Source organism: Plectropomus leopardus, chromosome 15, assembly GCF_026936395.1.
Source record: "Plectropomus leopardus strain MGB_pleo_1.0 chromosome 15, ASM2693639v1, whole genome shotgun sequence".
Taxonomy (NCBI): domain Eukaryota; kingdom Metazoa; phylum Chordata; class Actinopteri; order Perciformes; family Serranidae; genus Plectropomus; species Plectropomus leopardus.
Window position 1 is genome coordinate 32156967 of NC_142190.1, and position 16580 is coordinate 32173546.

At 38.1% G+C, this 16580-nt stretch overlaps 2 protein-coding genes across 6 annotated transcripts in view; one reads left to right on the forward strand and one right to left on the reverse strand.

The window, feature by feature from the left end:
- The window catches only part of pknox2 (pbx/knotted 1 homeobox 2), a 165355-nt gene extending 153193 nt beyond the window's left edge, over positions 1-12162 (reverse strand). Inside the window, exons 1-2 of one of the 4 annotated variants that reach the window (XM_088088366.1) lie at positions 11156-12162; positions 1380-1456 (exon numbers count right to left, since the gene is read on the reverse strand). The gene's annotated coding sequence lies outside the window, so the exon portion shown is untranslated. Of the gene's footprint in view, positions 1-678; positions 809-1379; positions 1457-11155 lie in introns of those variants that run through there. The other 3 variants (XM_088088362.1, XM_088088365.1, XM_088088363.1) reach the window with 3 other exon arrangements.
- Positions 205-13121, forward strand: tmem218 (transmembrane protein 218). 2 transcript variants are annotated; one of them, XM_088088374.1, is made up of 4 exons: positions 205-338; positions 600-777; positions 2331-2433; positions 12698-13121. In XM_088088374.1, the coding sequence occupies exons 2-4, from the start codon at positions 668-670 to the stop codon at positions 12830-12832; spliced, it is 348 nt and encodes a 115-aa protein (XP_087944500.1). In that variant the 5' UTR covers positions 205-338; positions 600-667; the 3' UTR covers positions 12833-13121. The 2 variants fall into 2 exon arrangements, with proteins under 2 accessions (XP_087944500.1, XP_087944501.1); XM_088088375.1 differs by having other exon boundaries at positions 253-338; positions 653-777.
- The last annotated feature ends 3459 nt before the right edge of the window (positions 13122-16580 follow it).

The following is a 16580-nucleotide window of genomic DNA, read 5'->3' on the forward strand; positions in this document are numbered from 1 at the left end:
GCATGATGGTCCTACACTGTTTGTTGACTTTAGTTACTGAGTTGTTGGTAGTTATGATGAGGTTGATGATGTGGCTTTTGAATGATGAACTGATCGACCTAATAAGCTACATAATATGTTGATAAAATAGAAAAGGAAAAAAGTTTGGCTCTCTTAATGCAAGCTTCTGCCATGTGCACCATTGGTGTTTTGTTATGAGACTGGATTTTCAGTAACGACGCATATGATTGGCCCAGCTTGCGTTCGTGTATCCAATCAAACTCCAGCTTGCTGTTACCAGGAAGCAAAAGACGCGGTGGAGAACCACTGATATTTCTCTCGAGCTGCTTACTACTTGAGTAATTATTCAATAATTGTACAACAAATTTGATATATACAAGGAAAATGCGTTAGGATCACCATAAGTTTGAATTTTCACTAAGCATGCATCTGTCGGTCGTAGCATAGAGGTAGCTAGAGTTAGCATAAACTTAGCCACACAACGGAGGAAGTTAGTTAGCTTGTAGCTAACTACAGTATATAAAGTAGCGTTAGTTAACCTGTTTAGCGATAGCATTGCGTTGTTAGTAATGTCCCGAACGTCGGTTTTAATTTCACAGTTTAACCACTTCACGGAATAACTCTTCTGTCTGTCGACTAAACTACCTTGAAGCGTCGTTTAACGAAAATGGCCAGTACCGTGCTGGAGGTCGGGACGGGCGTGTTCGTCCTCGCGGTGGTTTGGATCGCAGCTCTTGTGTTCGGGATGATGCTGCTGAGAGCTTCTGGATCCGCGAAGTGAGTGCTGACAGCAGCTCCTCAACACTCCCGACACGCACCCGGTCTGAACGTGTTTGCAGAGATTGGTGGACGGTAGTCCAGATAGGGGGGAATTTATCAGTGTAAACCTTATCCCGTTAAAATTTCCTTCACTTTAATTTTGGTTTGCTTATTAGCCAAAGCACACATCATCTGGAACATAGATAACGTAAACTATGACATAAGTAAGGTTGTCTCGAAAATTCGGCATATGTTTGACCAATGAGGTAACCCTTTATAACAATAAAACGCAAAGAAAAAGAGGAAAAAAACTAACTATTGAACGCAGGAGAATGACAGACGAATTAACCCCCCAAAAATAAAATAAAAGAACATTATTAAACAAATATTGAATGAATGAATGAATTAAAAAAACAACTCTTTTTTAAGTAAAAGAAAGTTAAAAATCAGAGGAAAAACTGTAACTTGTAACATAATTTTAGATGTGTTCATATACATAACATAGTTTTTCCCTTGTTTTTTTTCTTTTATTTTATCTTTTTCCCTAGCTATTGTTTTTTTCTTTTTAAAAATGATTTTCTAATCTACTAATTTCTTGCAATTTGTGGAAGATTTCTTACCAGGTTGCTCATTGCCTTTTCCCCATGCTTTTGAAAGAAACTGCAACTATTTGCTCAGGGGTCATACATAGGAATACCTGTGAAAGAAGCACAAGAAAAGAGATGTCACTCCAGGTTTCAAAGGGTTAAAGGGAGGAAAGATGTAGAGATAAAGAAATTTAATGCTGAAATATAGTCGAATTAGGTGTCACATTGAAGAGTGGATGTGGATTCATAAGACACCTTTAGCTGATTTTAGCAGTTATTAATCTATTTGTAATGGAGAAAAATGTGTTACTGGAATTTGCCTAGGTTTTGGGTGCTTACAATAAACATATCATTTCTGTACTGGGATACTGAAATTAAAGGAAAAGCAATAGACAGATAAATTAATAGAAAATTCACATAAAATATGAGAAAGAGATGCTTTAAAAATATATCTTAACAAATACGTAACTCATAATTTTATTTGTTTAGTTGTCTACCCAAATAGATAAAAAAAAAAAAAAAAAAAAATAGTTTCTCACCTAAATTCTATGAAACAATTTGTTATACCCACATGCTTCTATACTAGTGGACTGCTAAGGGCGCACACCTCCCAGTCCCTGCTGATTAATACAAGTGCAACGGAACCTAATACTGTTTAAGTCAGTAAATGTTCATCTCTATGTCGAATACACTGTGAACCAACAACTGGTATAAGGGGCAATTACAGTGGCGTTTAAATGGGGTGAAACATGGTGCAGTTTACTTAATTGGGAAGTTAACAACTTTTTTTATAAACATAATAAAGAACACCATTGTTTTGATTGGTACTTTAGAATAACATTATCCTCAGATAACCTTGTGTTTACTGCAAGTCTAGCCACAAATCAGCAGTGGGAGACTTTGTATCATTCTCTTTGTTTAACTTGTGTGTGTGTGTGTGTGTGTGTGTGTGTGTGTGTGTGTGTGTGTGTTGTGTCTCTCCAGGTTGGGCGTCATCCCCATTTTCTTACTGGCTCTCACCATCACTTTAGTGCTGGTGTTTTTCCCTCGCAGCCCAGAGACAGCTCCCCCATTCAAAGAGATAGAGGTGAGCTCTACACAGTGATCTCACACATCTTTACACTCGGGGTCGACCGATATTGGTTTTTCAGGGGCTATACCGATACCAGTTATTGGTACTTAATGAGACTGATAACTGATATTTGGAACAAATATGAATTTGGAATATAACAAACTAATACAACACTTCGTTGAAATGCCTTTAGCAAATGCTTAATCAAAACTGAATCTTTCAACATCATATACAACAAGTTCCCAGCAACTTGTTTAAAAATAAAATTTGATGACATGTTTTAATAAAAAAATTAATAAATGAAAATAGCTCCCTGAAATTTTACAAAGTAAAAGACCCTCCCATGCTACACTTTTTTGCATATATTGCAGACTGGCTTCCCTGGTGTTGCTTGAGTGTGATACGCACACTTTTTTAATAATTAATTTCATCATTCAAATAAAACGCAGATGCAGATAACACAGACATCGGCTCTGATAACTGGCTAGGCCGCTAATCTGTCGACCCCTACTTACACACACTGGCTCAGACACTCACACAACTATATGTTAGTTTAAATCGCATCTATCAGCTATTAGTTTGTCAACTAAGTGAACTTAAATTCACATCTCATGTCCTGGCTTAAGTATGAATTAGGGCTGCAGGATTAATTGAGAAAAAAAATCACAATTTCGATTCATGCGGCCCTGTGATCTAATTTCTAAATAATAATAATTCACTCACTCCTATTTCCCTATGTATTCATGTCATGCAGCATTCACATGTTGACTTCTTTGCTACGGAACAATCCAGTGTTTCAGTGTTTTATTTACGTTATTTAGCTAGTTTATGTGCACTTGTTTCATTTTTAGCTCAGTGTGAGAGCTGATTTCCTGTTGCTTGGAGGAAAAAGAAATGTGACCAACACAGGTGACATTAGTTAACCTCTCGTTATATTACTGTAAGTGCAATAAAATCTTACAAACAAGTGTTACTTATTATTATAATCCACTTTAAACCACAGATAGACACATGTCGACCCCAAATTAGTCACGTCAGAGCTGACAGGCTGCATGTGTTGTGGCTTTACTCATGTCTGTGCAATAGCCCGGAGTTTTTAAACTTCCTGTGTGTTCACTGTAGCTTTTAACTATGTGGTTTGATGTGAAGTTTTTCTCCCACGTTGCTGTTTGTACTTTCAGATATCTGTATCATTTTACAGATTCATGCTCGTTTTTGGATGGATAGTATTAAGTCTCTTTCGATGAAAAATCAATATTTCTTGTGTAGGCTGCTACACAATAAAAGCTATTATACAGCAAAATGTTGGACTTTTATTGTGAAGAATCTACAGAAAATGAAATATCCACTGTTTTACAGCCACTCAAGACAAGTGTGTCATATACTGGTCATATCCCTTTCCCAACAAAATTGGTGCAAACACGCAGGTTTTCCAAACACGAGTAAACAGGCTAAAAATAGGGAATGGACTGCTTTCCCACTGTCAGTAGAGCAGAGCTGTGTACACGGCACTGCAGCACATGAGTATGCCTTTCTGTGTGTCGGGGTCGTTGGTGTGTTCGTTCGACTTTATGGACAGGCCGGAAAACAGGTTAGTAAACAACAGAAAGCAGCATGGAGGCCTGAGAAAACATAATGGTGGTTACTTCTCCTTATATATCTTACTTACTGAGTCTCCGTTTCAAATTCGGTGCAGACTAATTTGGATCGATAGTTTTAACACTGCCTCGGTGGTGACGGATGGTAATTAGTGACGCCGCATCATTGCATTTCGTGGTTATGTAGCTGAAATGAATGTCTTCACTTGGGTGTTTTGTTTCCATTAGAGATGTAATGATGCATTGCAAGGCAGTTAAAAATTGATCAGTCAAAATATGTGAGATTCAAATTGGTGAAATGAAAAATGAACTGCGATACTTTCTTTGAACAGCATTGGGCGTAATCTGTTTTTGACTTTGCTCAATGTGTCATGACACTGTGTTCAACATCCTACGTCATGTCTGACACAAGAGACAACTCGCAAACATAAATAAGACAAAACAAAGGCTTTGCGACAGGTGATATTGAAATAGAAGACGCACCCTCCAGTTTCAAATCGAGAGTGTGGCAGCATTTGAGCTTCCTCAAGTCAGAAAGAAATAAAGGCGAGCAGATAACAGAAAAGACAAAAACAATCTGTAAATATTGCAAGAGGGTGTTGAACTACACAAATAGTACAACTAACATGATGCAGCATGTAAGCTGGCATCATAGAAAGGAGCTCCGGTCAGCCCCGCCTACGCACGTTACTCCTTAACCACAACTACACGGTCAAACCAAGTGCATTTGCAACCCTGCTTGCCCAAATGAGTACAAGAGCCAAAGAGAGTGCCCAATTTATCATCCATGAGTGGGAAATGGCCAACTTTCCCCTTTCCACAGCAGCCACCTCTGTCCCAGTGAAAGGGGGTTTTCTTTAACATCAGGGGACATTGTGAATGTCCAGAAATGCATTTATTGCATAGTTGGTGTCTTGCATGTATACCCTACTTTAGAAATAATAAAAAGAAGATTAAATGAAGTATTTTGTATATTTTTTGTTTGAAATAATTAATGGAATATTTTTCAGTCATAACTTTTCTGTAATCTCATTTTGTATTTAAAAAAAAAATCTTGAGAAAATCATATTGTGAACCCAGTATTGTGAATCGCATCGAATCGTGGGTTGAGTGAATTGTTACATCCCTAGTTTCCATTGGAGCCTATCAGAGCCAGCTAGGACAAGGATACCCTTGTCTGCTGCAGTGTCATTTGACGCAGGTGCGAATGCCAGTTGTACACTTTCCCATTGCATTGAAAAGCCAGATGTTAGCAGTTGTTAGTAGTTTTTTTTGTGCAGTGGGAATGAGGCTTCAGTATGTGTATTATTTATTCAAAAGCTGTAACTTTACACTCTATTTTGTATAATTAACAGTATATAAGTTCATCATTTTGATGTATCTAAGAGACAAAAAGAGACTTGAGGGTTTTTTTTGTTACAAGAGCACTTGTCTTATGTTAGCGTTGTCTATATAAAGCCCTGTCTACCCAGCAAGCATCTCAGACATGTTTTTTTCACTTAAGCATCTAAGAGTGCAATAAATGAAAAAATAAGAGTTGTGTGAGAAAATCGTGATCTTAATCCTGAGAGAGAACAATTGTGATTCACATTCTAGCAAAAACAGTGGTCCATCCTGGTATGAATGAGTATGCTGTTCTACATTAAAATCCAAAAACGACAGAGAAATTATTTCACTCTAGAGTTTAAGAAATGTCGATGATTTGGTTTGAAAGGTGCCAACATGCTGAATGGGCATTTCACTACATGAAGAGGCATAATAAAAATAATCAGCTGTGGAATCCATTCGAAAGAAATATTCCAAATCAGTATTATATCAGACCTTTTATTGCATTAAAAACACTGAGTCTTGCTTTCTTATTGTCTGTTATTGTGGCTAATGCATAATGACAACATAATGTACTTGAGCTGGAAATAACAGCAGGCCTGGGATGTTTTCAGTTCTATTGTGAGGCCATTTGGCTTTCATTACTACCAAATGTTTGGGACAACTGAAAAAGAGGATTCAGTGCCCAGAAAACAAACAGCTTATTTTAACTCACTGGTCATCTCATACTCACTTTTATGCTCCCAAAAATGATATTCAAGCACACATGGCTCAGTTCACTTGATGCATTATTTAACATTAAAAATAGTAAATGAAATAAAAGTTCTCTTAGTTCCTAATGATTACAGTTAATGTATGTCAAAAGGTAATTCATGTTTTTTTTGTGTGAGTGTGAGTGTGTGTGTGGGGGTGGGGGGCAAATGCCAACAGACAAAGCTCTGAATCCTCTGACTAAGGATTCAGGTTTTATGTAGTTTTGAGGTAGGTGATTCTAAACAACCTATCCCAAAGACTCTAATATAAGCCAGTATCCGCTGTGTGCCTGTAAATGGCATGTGTCATTGTGTGTGCACGTCTGTGTATGTGCTTGTCATAAAGGCCTGCTCTGCTTTATCTTAGTCCAACAGCAACACAGAACAAACACTCCCCCATGTTGCCTCCGGGTCGTGCCAATAAGCCGGCCAGATCTGCCAAGCAAGCTGCCACCCCATAGAAATAGCGGAGCAGAGCCCCGTCCCGGCTAGCTCACATTTTATAGCCTTTGTGCAAAAGCAGATACTAGACTAGCAACAGAGAGACACAGCAAAATGGGACTTCCTGGTTTTCTGTTTAAGGCTTAAAGTCAACACACGGCTACTTTAGACATTGACCGCAGTATTTAAAAAAGTCCCAAAGTCATCACCACCCCATTGGTTTGCTTTGTACAGCAACCTTTATCAATAATCTATGGTCCCCTTTTATTTCTTGAATTGTGACGATCTGTAACAAAATATTTCATTTGAGGAGCTCACATGTTTATAGTGTGTAACAATCGTAAAGAGGCTTCTCAAAGTAATTTGCAATTTTTTTCATGAAAGGAATGTAGTCATCTTTTGCATATTTTAAAGGGTAGTTTTTAGAATAGAATAAAATGGCTTAGTTTTCATTTTGAAGTTGTCATATACTGTCACTTTGTCATTGGCCACTCTCAAACAGAGATGGCGCTATCTGGCCACAATGAAGTCCCCTCTTTATACCTACCACCCCTGCATTTTTACACAGGACCAAACGATGGTGACATCTTTCTGCTCCAGTGTGTGGTTATACACTGCACCGCACTACTAAGAGGCTAAAATTAGCTCGTTTACCCAGGACATTTTATTTCCATCCCTGCTGATTGCCAAGCTGGAGCTGATAAATACCTGTTACTACTGCAGAGTCATTTGATGCGGGTGTAACTGCCAGTTGTAACCTTTCCATATAACATACAAAAGCCAGATGTTAGTAAGTGTTAGTGAGTTTTGTGTGTGGTGGGAAAGGGGCTCATGTGTGGAAATGCCAGTTCAAGGCTTCTGAACGGCAGTCTACAAACCAATGGGTGACTTCATGGTGGCTATGTCCATTATTTATACAGTCTGTGAGCTAGAGGCTTCCTGTAGTTCAGTTATACTCAACTTACAGACTGTGGACCAGATCTGGCCTCCAACAGGGTGCCGAGTGGCCCCCCAAAATTTTCTCATTCACAGTTAAAATGAAGAGATATACATGCTGAGAATGTTTTTTGTACATTTAGTGTACATTAGGTGCCAGAGTACTTAAAACAACATCAAAATTGAGCTTGTTTATCAAAAAAGCGGAAGGTAGAGGATTCCCCACATTCCTAACAGAGGTCCTAGCTAAGCCCCTAATGTCCTAAAATCTTAGAAATGTCCCAAAAATCTAGAAATGCCTTAAAATCCTAGACACATTCTAAAATCCTAGAAAACTCCAAAAATCATATACACATCCTAAAATCCTAGAAATGTCCTAAAATCCTTTAAATGTCTTGAAATCCTAGAAACATGTATGGGGCTGCTGCGACTTGCCCCTGGCTCCCTGTCATTTCTGTTAAGTGGCCCCTAAGCAAAGAACACTGAGTATCCCTTAAATTATGAAAAACTTAAATTATGAGTATAAAACAACATACATGACATATACAATACTTACATTAAACAAAAATAAAATGCATGTGAAGGTGTAAAACTGCTGTATTGAGGACAGTCAATGACATTTTGTGTTCATATCATTTTCTGATGTAGACTAATTATTAGTTAACTCACACAAAACCTGAAATCTTGCTTGCTAGGAGAGAGTAGTTGATAGCGTGTGTTTTCCGCTGTGTAAGAATGTGTGCAGACTGTGTAAGAAATGTCTAACCTCTCGCTGTTAACTAAAAGTAAAATATCATAGTGCCAATTAGGCTAGTCCCAGACTAGGGAAGGGGGTGGTTTATACTGCACCCTCCTCTCCCACCTGCCCCCCACCCGCCTGCCAGCTACCACCCGTGCGCTCAATGGCACATTAATAAAACATGGCCCACACTTTGGGTTCCTGCTTGCTGTGTAATTGGCAAATTAAAAAGTGAGATGTGTTAAATGCATCCATAAGAGACGGCATATATCATCCCCACCTCTCCTAGACACCAGTGGATTTGCGCACACACACATACACACTCATTCCACAACAGTCCCTGTGAAATCTCTCTGTAGTCAGCAGTAGGGCTGATACTCTTCTGGTATTATCTGGCTTAAGGGCATTTTCTCAGTTTGTATTTGTGTATTCAGGGTTGGCTTATGATCTAAATATTAACACAGACCCAGAGCTATCAGCAAAGTGTTGATTAAATCTATCGATGGCAACTTTATGAACTCCAAACTTTGTCTAACTTAAGCAACACTTATGACATCTCGGAGATCTATTGTCTCTGCGCCTCGTTTGCTTCAGATCTGCTAATTGACGCATTACACGCAGTGCTCCCTGAGTTGTGTCCCCACTTATCATCCATCTAGATAAAACAACAGCAGTATCAAAAAATAAACAGCACCCCAGAATTAGAAGCTGTGAGGAAACAGTGGAACAACAAACCGGCTATGTCTTTAAATACCCTACTGCACAAGTTATTCCCTGAACATACACGTCTTATTCCGGTTAGACTTGGGCAGTATCATGGTATAGCAGGGTATTTAGAAATCTTAAATGTGTGGTTTTCAATACTGCAAAAAATACAGGCATTCCTCTCTCTGTTAAACTCATTGTATGTAGTGCACAGCACGCACCACCAGAGCTCAGTCTCCAGTCTCTACTGGTGGAACAGACAGCTGAGCTGAAAGACAGAGTGCCACCAAGTGGTGGAGGGAAAAAATACAGGATTGTAAACAGCCGGCGGCCAGCAGGCAGAGAGAGACCGTGGTGAATAACAGCATGTTTTTTACATCTAACTTAGTGAATTAAGGATTTTTTTTTTACTAAACCAGAGCTGGTGATTGTTGGAACAGTGGACTTACTTACTAAATAACCAAGACAGTTTAGGTGAGTTATATTTAGTTTTTGTCAAGTTTGAATGAAGTCGATGAGGCAATTCAATCTCATAAGTCTTCAGCAATCAAGAGAAAGTTGAATGCACAAAGTGTATAGTGTATTTTTCTGTTTAATAAGGAAAATAGATGTGAGGGTTATTACTTTTCTCAACATTTTGTGGGTTTCTATTTTGTATTTATTAGTCTGAAAAACTGCAAGAAAGTAGCACCGCACACTTTTACTGTTATAACATGTACCCAGGTGAAATTTCAGGAAGGTACGAAGATGAAATATTACATACCGCCCAAGCGTAATTGAATCAGTTATCGCCACTGGACTGGATGTCAGAGCCTACGTACGGTACGGGCTCGGTTACAATCAGGAGATAGGCATAGGTTTGACTGTCAAATCTGTTGAAAAGTCACTAGTCGTAGATGCTGCATCTCAAATTCTTGGTGAAAACATGATTTCTTCTAAAACTGCCGAAAAAAAAATTAAGAAAAAAAAAATGGCCAAAATGCAGGAAATATGCAAGGGCATGTTCGCATTAAAAATCAGCAGTAAAATAAATACAACTACAGGCATTTAATTTGTATGCATACAAACACATTCAGATATGCTAGCATGATGAATATTATTTCTGAAACAGTGCTAAAATGCTCATGCACAGAGATTGTTTTAATTTCAAAATGCTGTTTTAAAATGAAAATGCATCAGTGTAAATATGGCCTCCTAAACAGTATTGAATGTGGATCAGTTCTGTCTGGCAGATCTGTTAACTCTTTGACAGCGTTCAGCATTCTTTGGCTGCGTTCAGATGCCTTTCACAAGCTATATGATCCTTTCCAACTTGAGCAGACTGGACTTATTTCTTTATAAAACCTGGAGGAAAATGGTAGTGTAACTTGGCAAGAAACATCCAACAAGAAAATACTAAAATGAGACAAGAAAATTAACCTAAAAATAGTTTTAAGGCATAATTATTAGAAAATCATCCAAAATTAGTGATTTTTTAAAAAAATAATTATATTATTAATTATAATTATAATATTTTTATTTACAATTATTTTACTGAAAAAATATAATTAAATATTTTCCAGCAGGCCATTTTGTTGTTTGTTTAAAAAAAGGCAATGAGCAACTTGGCAAGAAATGTCCCACAAATTGCAAAAAAAAAAAGTGAAAAGTACCCCTAGAAAAATAGTTTTAAAAATGAGGGAATTATTTTCAGAACATTATCCATAATATAGTGAGAAATATCCTGGAAACTATATTTATAATTTTTTTTTTATTATGCTACAGTAAAAAAATATTGAATATTATTCTGCATTTTTACAGGTCTTTTTTGTGCATATTTTCAGGTAATTTTCTTAAAACTTTTTTGCTTATTCATGCTAACTCGCTTCTTCCCTTCTCCCAGTGTTTTTGAATGAAATCAGAGCAATTTGATCTGGTTTCAAAGGGTTAAATAAGGCCAGTAATACAACAGAAATGATTCCAGTACTATTGCAGCTCCTAAATAACCTTGAAAAAGCTGTGCACATACATCATGGTAAATATGACCAACTTGGGGTGCCTGGTGGCTCAGTGGATAAAGTGGCGCCCCATGTGCAGAGGCTACGTCCTCGCTGCAGGGGCAGTGGGTTAGATTCTGGCCTCTGCCCTTTGCTGCATGTCTCAAGGCAATAAAAAAGCCCAAGAAAATAATCTTTACTCTTTAATCTCTTAACAAAAATATATATATATGTGACCAGCTTGCTGTATTCGTTTGTACTCACTGTTGTCTTTTGATGATCCAGGGTGCTTCAGGTGTCCATTGATTTGCAGGATGTGAGGAGAGTTGCTGTGTGACATTCAACTGATATGTCAGATTGTCACATTCAAACAAAATCCAAAAAACTCAAAAAACATTCCCACACAGGCCTTTACAAAAACAAAGTTCAAATCAATGTGGCCATGAATGAATTTATCAAACTAAAAAACTGAGATTTAACCAAACACACAGCAGCTGAAGACTAGATCCTCTCTGGCTTCTTCTCTGCTTGACTCATCCAGCACACCTGTCTTTGATGAGAGCAGCCTGAGATGCCAGGTCAGGTGATGCATTCAAGCAACCCCCACAAAAAAGTGAAATTATAAGTGCTTACTGGAAATGGCTCCAATAAGTACATGAAGGGAATTAATCACTACTCATAAAGCATTGTATCGTAAGTGTTAATTTTAGCCAAATAGTAAAAGTAGCTGTATGATCTCAAATTGAAATTGCAGTGAGAGTGCTTACTGAAGAGGGAATGTACTTATTTTTCTGCCCTCTTTTCACCACTCAGGACCCAAAATGTACCATACACAGTTTGTTTGTGTCGGCTTTGAGGTCTCCGTCACTTTCACAACAAAACAAAACAGTCAATGCAGGCCTGCCGAATGCAGCAGAGTTGGGCAATTTATCACTCAGAAATATCTCAAATTAAATCTAACTGTGCATTCATGGAGCCAAATATGCCCTCCTCTCTCAGAGCCCACAGCAGACAGCAGTCACCAGTCCACCACAAAAAAAGAAGTCAGCTTAAATGCAACTGGCAGCAAAGTTGTCAGTCCGTGGGCAGATATATCTCAGCACTGGTACAACTCAACTGCTGCTGACCATCAGTTATGATAAGATGTCAACTAAGAAAACAGAAAAAACATAATATCAACTTATTTTGTCATCAGAAGTGTTAAAACCATTGAACCAAGAGCACATCGGCTTAATTTTTAATCAAAAACATGGTAAGAAATGCTAAGGAAAAAATGTCTAGGGAAAAAAAATGAAAAAAGTTCGGGAGAAAGTATATTTCTAATGATGATTGCATTTTTTTAGAGTACACATATTCCCAGGTCATTTTGTTCTGTGTTTTTTTTTTCTTTTTTTTAAACTTCATACACTTCAGATCATTTCTTCTTTAATTGTTCATTGCCTTCTTCCCATGCTTTGGAAAGCTCAGGTTTCACAGGGTTAATTTAAACAAGGTATTGGATTTTTAATTTGTGTGTGTGTGTGTGTGTGTGTGTGTGTGTGTGTATGTATGTGTCTGTGTCTGTGTCTGTGTGTGTGTGTGTGTGTGTGTGTATGCAGAAAGTCCTCACATAATGCCACATTAAATCTCTCCGCACAGATTTTGTGAAGGCCCTCTCCTGACATCTAGTGGCTGATAGAGCAAATACTGAATTTTTGAACAACCATGCATTTGCATACATTGAACACTATTTACTCTGTAAAAACAGCTCCAGTATGTGCTTTAAGACCTCCAAAAGGTGAATGCATTCCCTCTTTGTCTCTACAGATAGTGGACACTTTGTTCATCGGCCGCTACGTGCTGCTGGCGGTGGTAAGCGTGGTCTTTTTGCTGCTGTTCTTCATGCTGCTCCCCTTTCATTTCCTGGAGCCGGTGTATGCCAAGGCCTTAAGAACACACTAGAGCTGCCAGGGTCAGAGCTGGCACCGGGACCACATAACTGATGTACGCAACTTAAGACAAGCAGGGCCGACAAGAGCCCCTACTGCCTCTTCATGTGGAAACAGACTACAGAATGCATCCCAAACACAAACAGCAGGAGAGCCAATCATTTCCTCAGAAGGAAACTGTTTGTAGGTTGTTGACTGTTTCTGTACAACCAACAGAAGTGAGATATCCAGCAGTACGCTGGTTGTTTTAACAGCACTTTGTATCAGTCAGTAAATTATATGAATAAATGTTGTAGAGTTTGTTTGTTGTTGTTTTTTTCAATTCAACAGCACAGACGCTCCATCTTTTTTTTTTTTTTGCAACTTTATGTTTTCAAAATAAAAGTGTTTGACATGTGAATACATGTATATATTTGGTTGTCATTACACAAATAACCAAAATAGGAGAAAATAGTCATATAAAATAAAGAAAAATAATAATGAATAAAGAAATAAATTACGCAATCTTTTATAAATAAAGTAAATATTTACATTGCCATGCTGATTTTGTCAAGTTAATGTCAATGTAAATAACAGTGCGACACACTTTTATCTCTGGATGAAACAGTGCACTCAGTCAAAGTTCATCTGAATTCTAAATGCATCTCACGTGATGCCCCCTTGACAGTACAGGTGTCTGAAGCCTGCAAATATGTAACCCTACAACAGAAAAAAATGTGAATATGGTTAATCGTTTGTATTATTATTATTTGCTGTAGATTATTTAAATTATGCCAATAAATTGCATTACTCTGATGATAACTTCCGCACAGAGTAACTTCACACATAAAAAAACATGACATAACACAATGTGATAAACAATTCAGTTGGCATACAGTTTTTATATCACTGAACATATGCATACAGCATTTTACTGACATGATAGTGACAAAATGCAGTTTTTTTGTTCTACATAGAAACACAAAGAAATGTAAATTTCATTGCAATTAAAATTTTGCTATTGGTGCTGCATGGATACCGATATTTTAGAAACATTTAATTGCATTCAGCAATTGTACAGCCATCTGAAACTGGAGCAGATAGTTTGTCTGACGTTGTGCAAACATGAAGACAATTTTACTCTAAAATAATGCCAACAGATGCCATTAAAAGAGGCTTTCTTTTTTTTACTTTTTCTTCATTTTTCTGTCTTTTAGTCTTAACTAAGAAGCTCATATGGCTTTTTTCATGGTGCCAGGGAGTATTCTAATTCCTCACATTCATTTTTTTTTTTTATGAGGAAGTCGTGTGTATATTGCATAGAAGTTGACTTAACCAGTTAATAAACTACTGACTAAACTACAAGACAAGTGGGCCTCCCACAATGAGGGAATGAAAAGCCTGACCCATAGATGCCTGTCCCAAATATAAGCCTGCAGAGTTTAATGGTTTAAGCAAATAAAAGCCTGAGCTGTTAATTGGAGTTTTACCTTAAGCAGGGTTGTCAAATGATGATATTTACAATTTCTATGGTTAATCACATTTTTTGATGTTTTCAATTCCATTATTTTGCATTTTAAAACAGTTTTAAAATCCTTACTGACAAGTTGAAGCAATTCACACCAAATTGTCTTAATTAGGATTCAAATGACACCAAAAAACTGCATGGGACAAAAATAAAGTGGGCATGTCTGTAAAGGGGAGACGCATGGGTACCCATGCCCATTTCATTCAGATATATGGAGGTCAGAGGTCAGGGTACCTTTGTGAAATGGCCATACCATATTTCCATCGTCAAAATTTAGGGATTGTTTACACAGCAATGGTTTTTGCATTAAAACATTAAACTTTTTTTGTGGTTTGGATTTTCATTCACACAACGGCATTTTGTGGGCCTGAAAATGCAAGCTTCCAGGCTCTAGAATGTAATTTTTTGAAAACCAAAGCCCTTCTGTCGCCGTGCAAACTGGCAATGCACAGATCCTGTGAGAACGGTAACGTCACAGCTGCATGGGTATTACGTTTCAGACAAATAGCCATGCACAAGTACAAGGACAACAATAACCAAAACAGTGGACTACAGAGCTGTGTTTGTGCTGCTGATTCTAATTACTTTATTAATGCTCCTCCAGTAAAGTGTAGATTTGTTGTACCACTATTGTAGTGTTCTCTATGGTGTGTACTGGCATGCAAACTGCAGCATTTGCAGTTGTTTTTGCAGATCCTTGTACACAAAGTTTGTTTTCACAGTGTTATCATCTGATTTTTTTAAAAAACGCAAAGGAAATTCTTTTCCATTTTTAGTAGGGCTGCCTTGTCTTAACTTGGAAATGTCAGCTTGAGATTAAGACGATTACAAAACCAAAAAAAATTCTGTTAAATATGAACCTTGATTAAATCATGATTAAGGCATTAAACGCTGACAGCTCTACAAATGTATTTCAAAAAGTGTCAAACTATCCCTCTAGAATCACCAGGAAAGAAACTGCTAGCTGCTTTAACTGATATTAAGATTCATCATTTGTTTATGTGTGTAGTAAGAAGTTTAAAGGAGGATTGTACAGGTGATTTATTCTACTACTATCCTTCTACTACGACCCAGCAATCTATGGGTTGCAAATTTCTCATTCCTCTCCATTTCCTTCACAGCATATGTAACATTAACCAGCAGGTTGTAGATTTATCTGTGAGAAGTTATTTAGAGGCTAAACATGTATCACTGCGTTTTGCTTTTGTGCTTTACTATTCTGCATTCTGGTTCCGCATTTTGCCAGCCATTGAATCATATCCTGTCCTGTGTTGTCAGCGCTCTGACAAACACAGCGCTGCATTCACATGGTTATGATGCTGATTCCATGGGGTATAAATAAGCAGATGATTCCATAGAGAGTAATGAGCTTTTGCAGTCTAGAGGCTCAATTATAAACACTTGCCCCCCTCCCACCTCCATTTTAAAAGTGTGAAGCCCGAGGAGACGTGGAGTGGAATTCCAACCAGGATGATGAAAGAGAATCTAATGAATCAAAACCAATCCTATTAGTTCCAGCCCACATCTCCATACTGTGGTCCTCTTTCTGCACAACAATCCACCGCATGGTTTCACACAAGCTAGGGAACGGAGGGGATTTCAGCAGGGTGGGACAGGGGATCTGAAACCTTCCAACCTGGAGGGACTTGTTGCCTGTAATTGACCGCATGATTACCGCAAAACATGATCCCAGCCCCCGCAGAAAGTGGCGCTGGGAAACGAGCCGATTACAGTGCACCGAAACTGAATGAAAGAAAACTAAGGCTACGGTATTCAAACTGGCTGACTACAGAGCTTGTAACACTCCCAATGGAGAGAGTTTGGAGACTAGATGGCCCAGGTTTAAGCCAGGATTTTGACTGGAATGCTATGTGGTCCAGCATCCATGAGGCATCTTATAACCCAGATCATCAGCACATTCACCCTTACACAGAGCTTATCTTACCACTATCAATGTTCACCCATAGACTGTATCTAAAAATGGATGACGTGTCTCCACTTACCCCCGCTACGCTTAAGTGAAGCCTAAAAATATCCCTGAAACGGCGACTGCCATCTTGTGTTGGTAACATCATTCAGAGCCAGAGTCTGCGCTGAAACGATCTCTGCGTTGGAGAGTTCCCGCCAAAGCACCTGTTCGACCAGTCACTAGCAGACAGATTGAATGCGAGCATATGGATTTGTTTACACTGCTGTCAATCATGCCAGAAAATACCCCTTTTGTAGAATTGAATAACTCATTAAAACTGAGAAC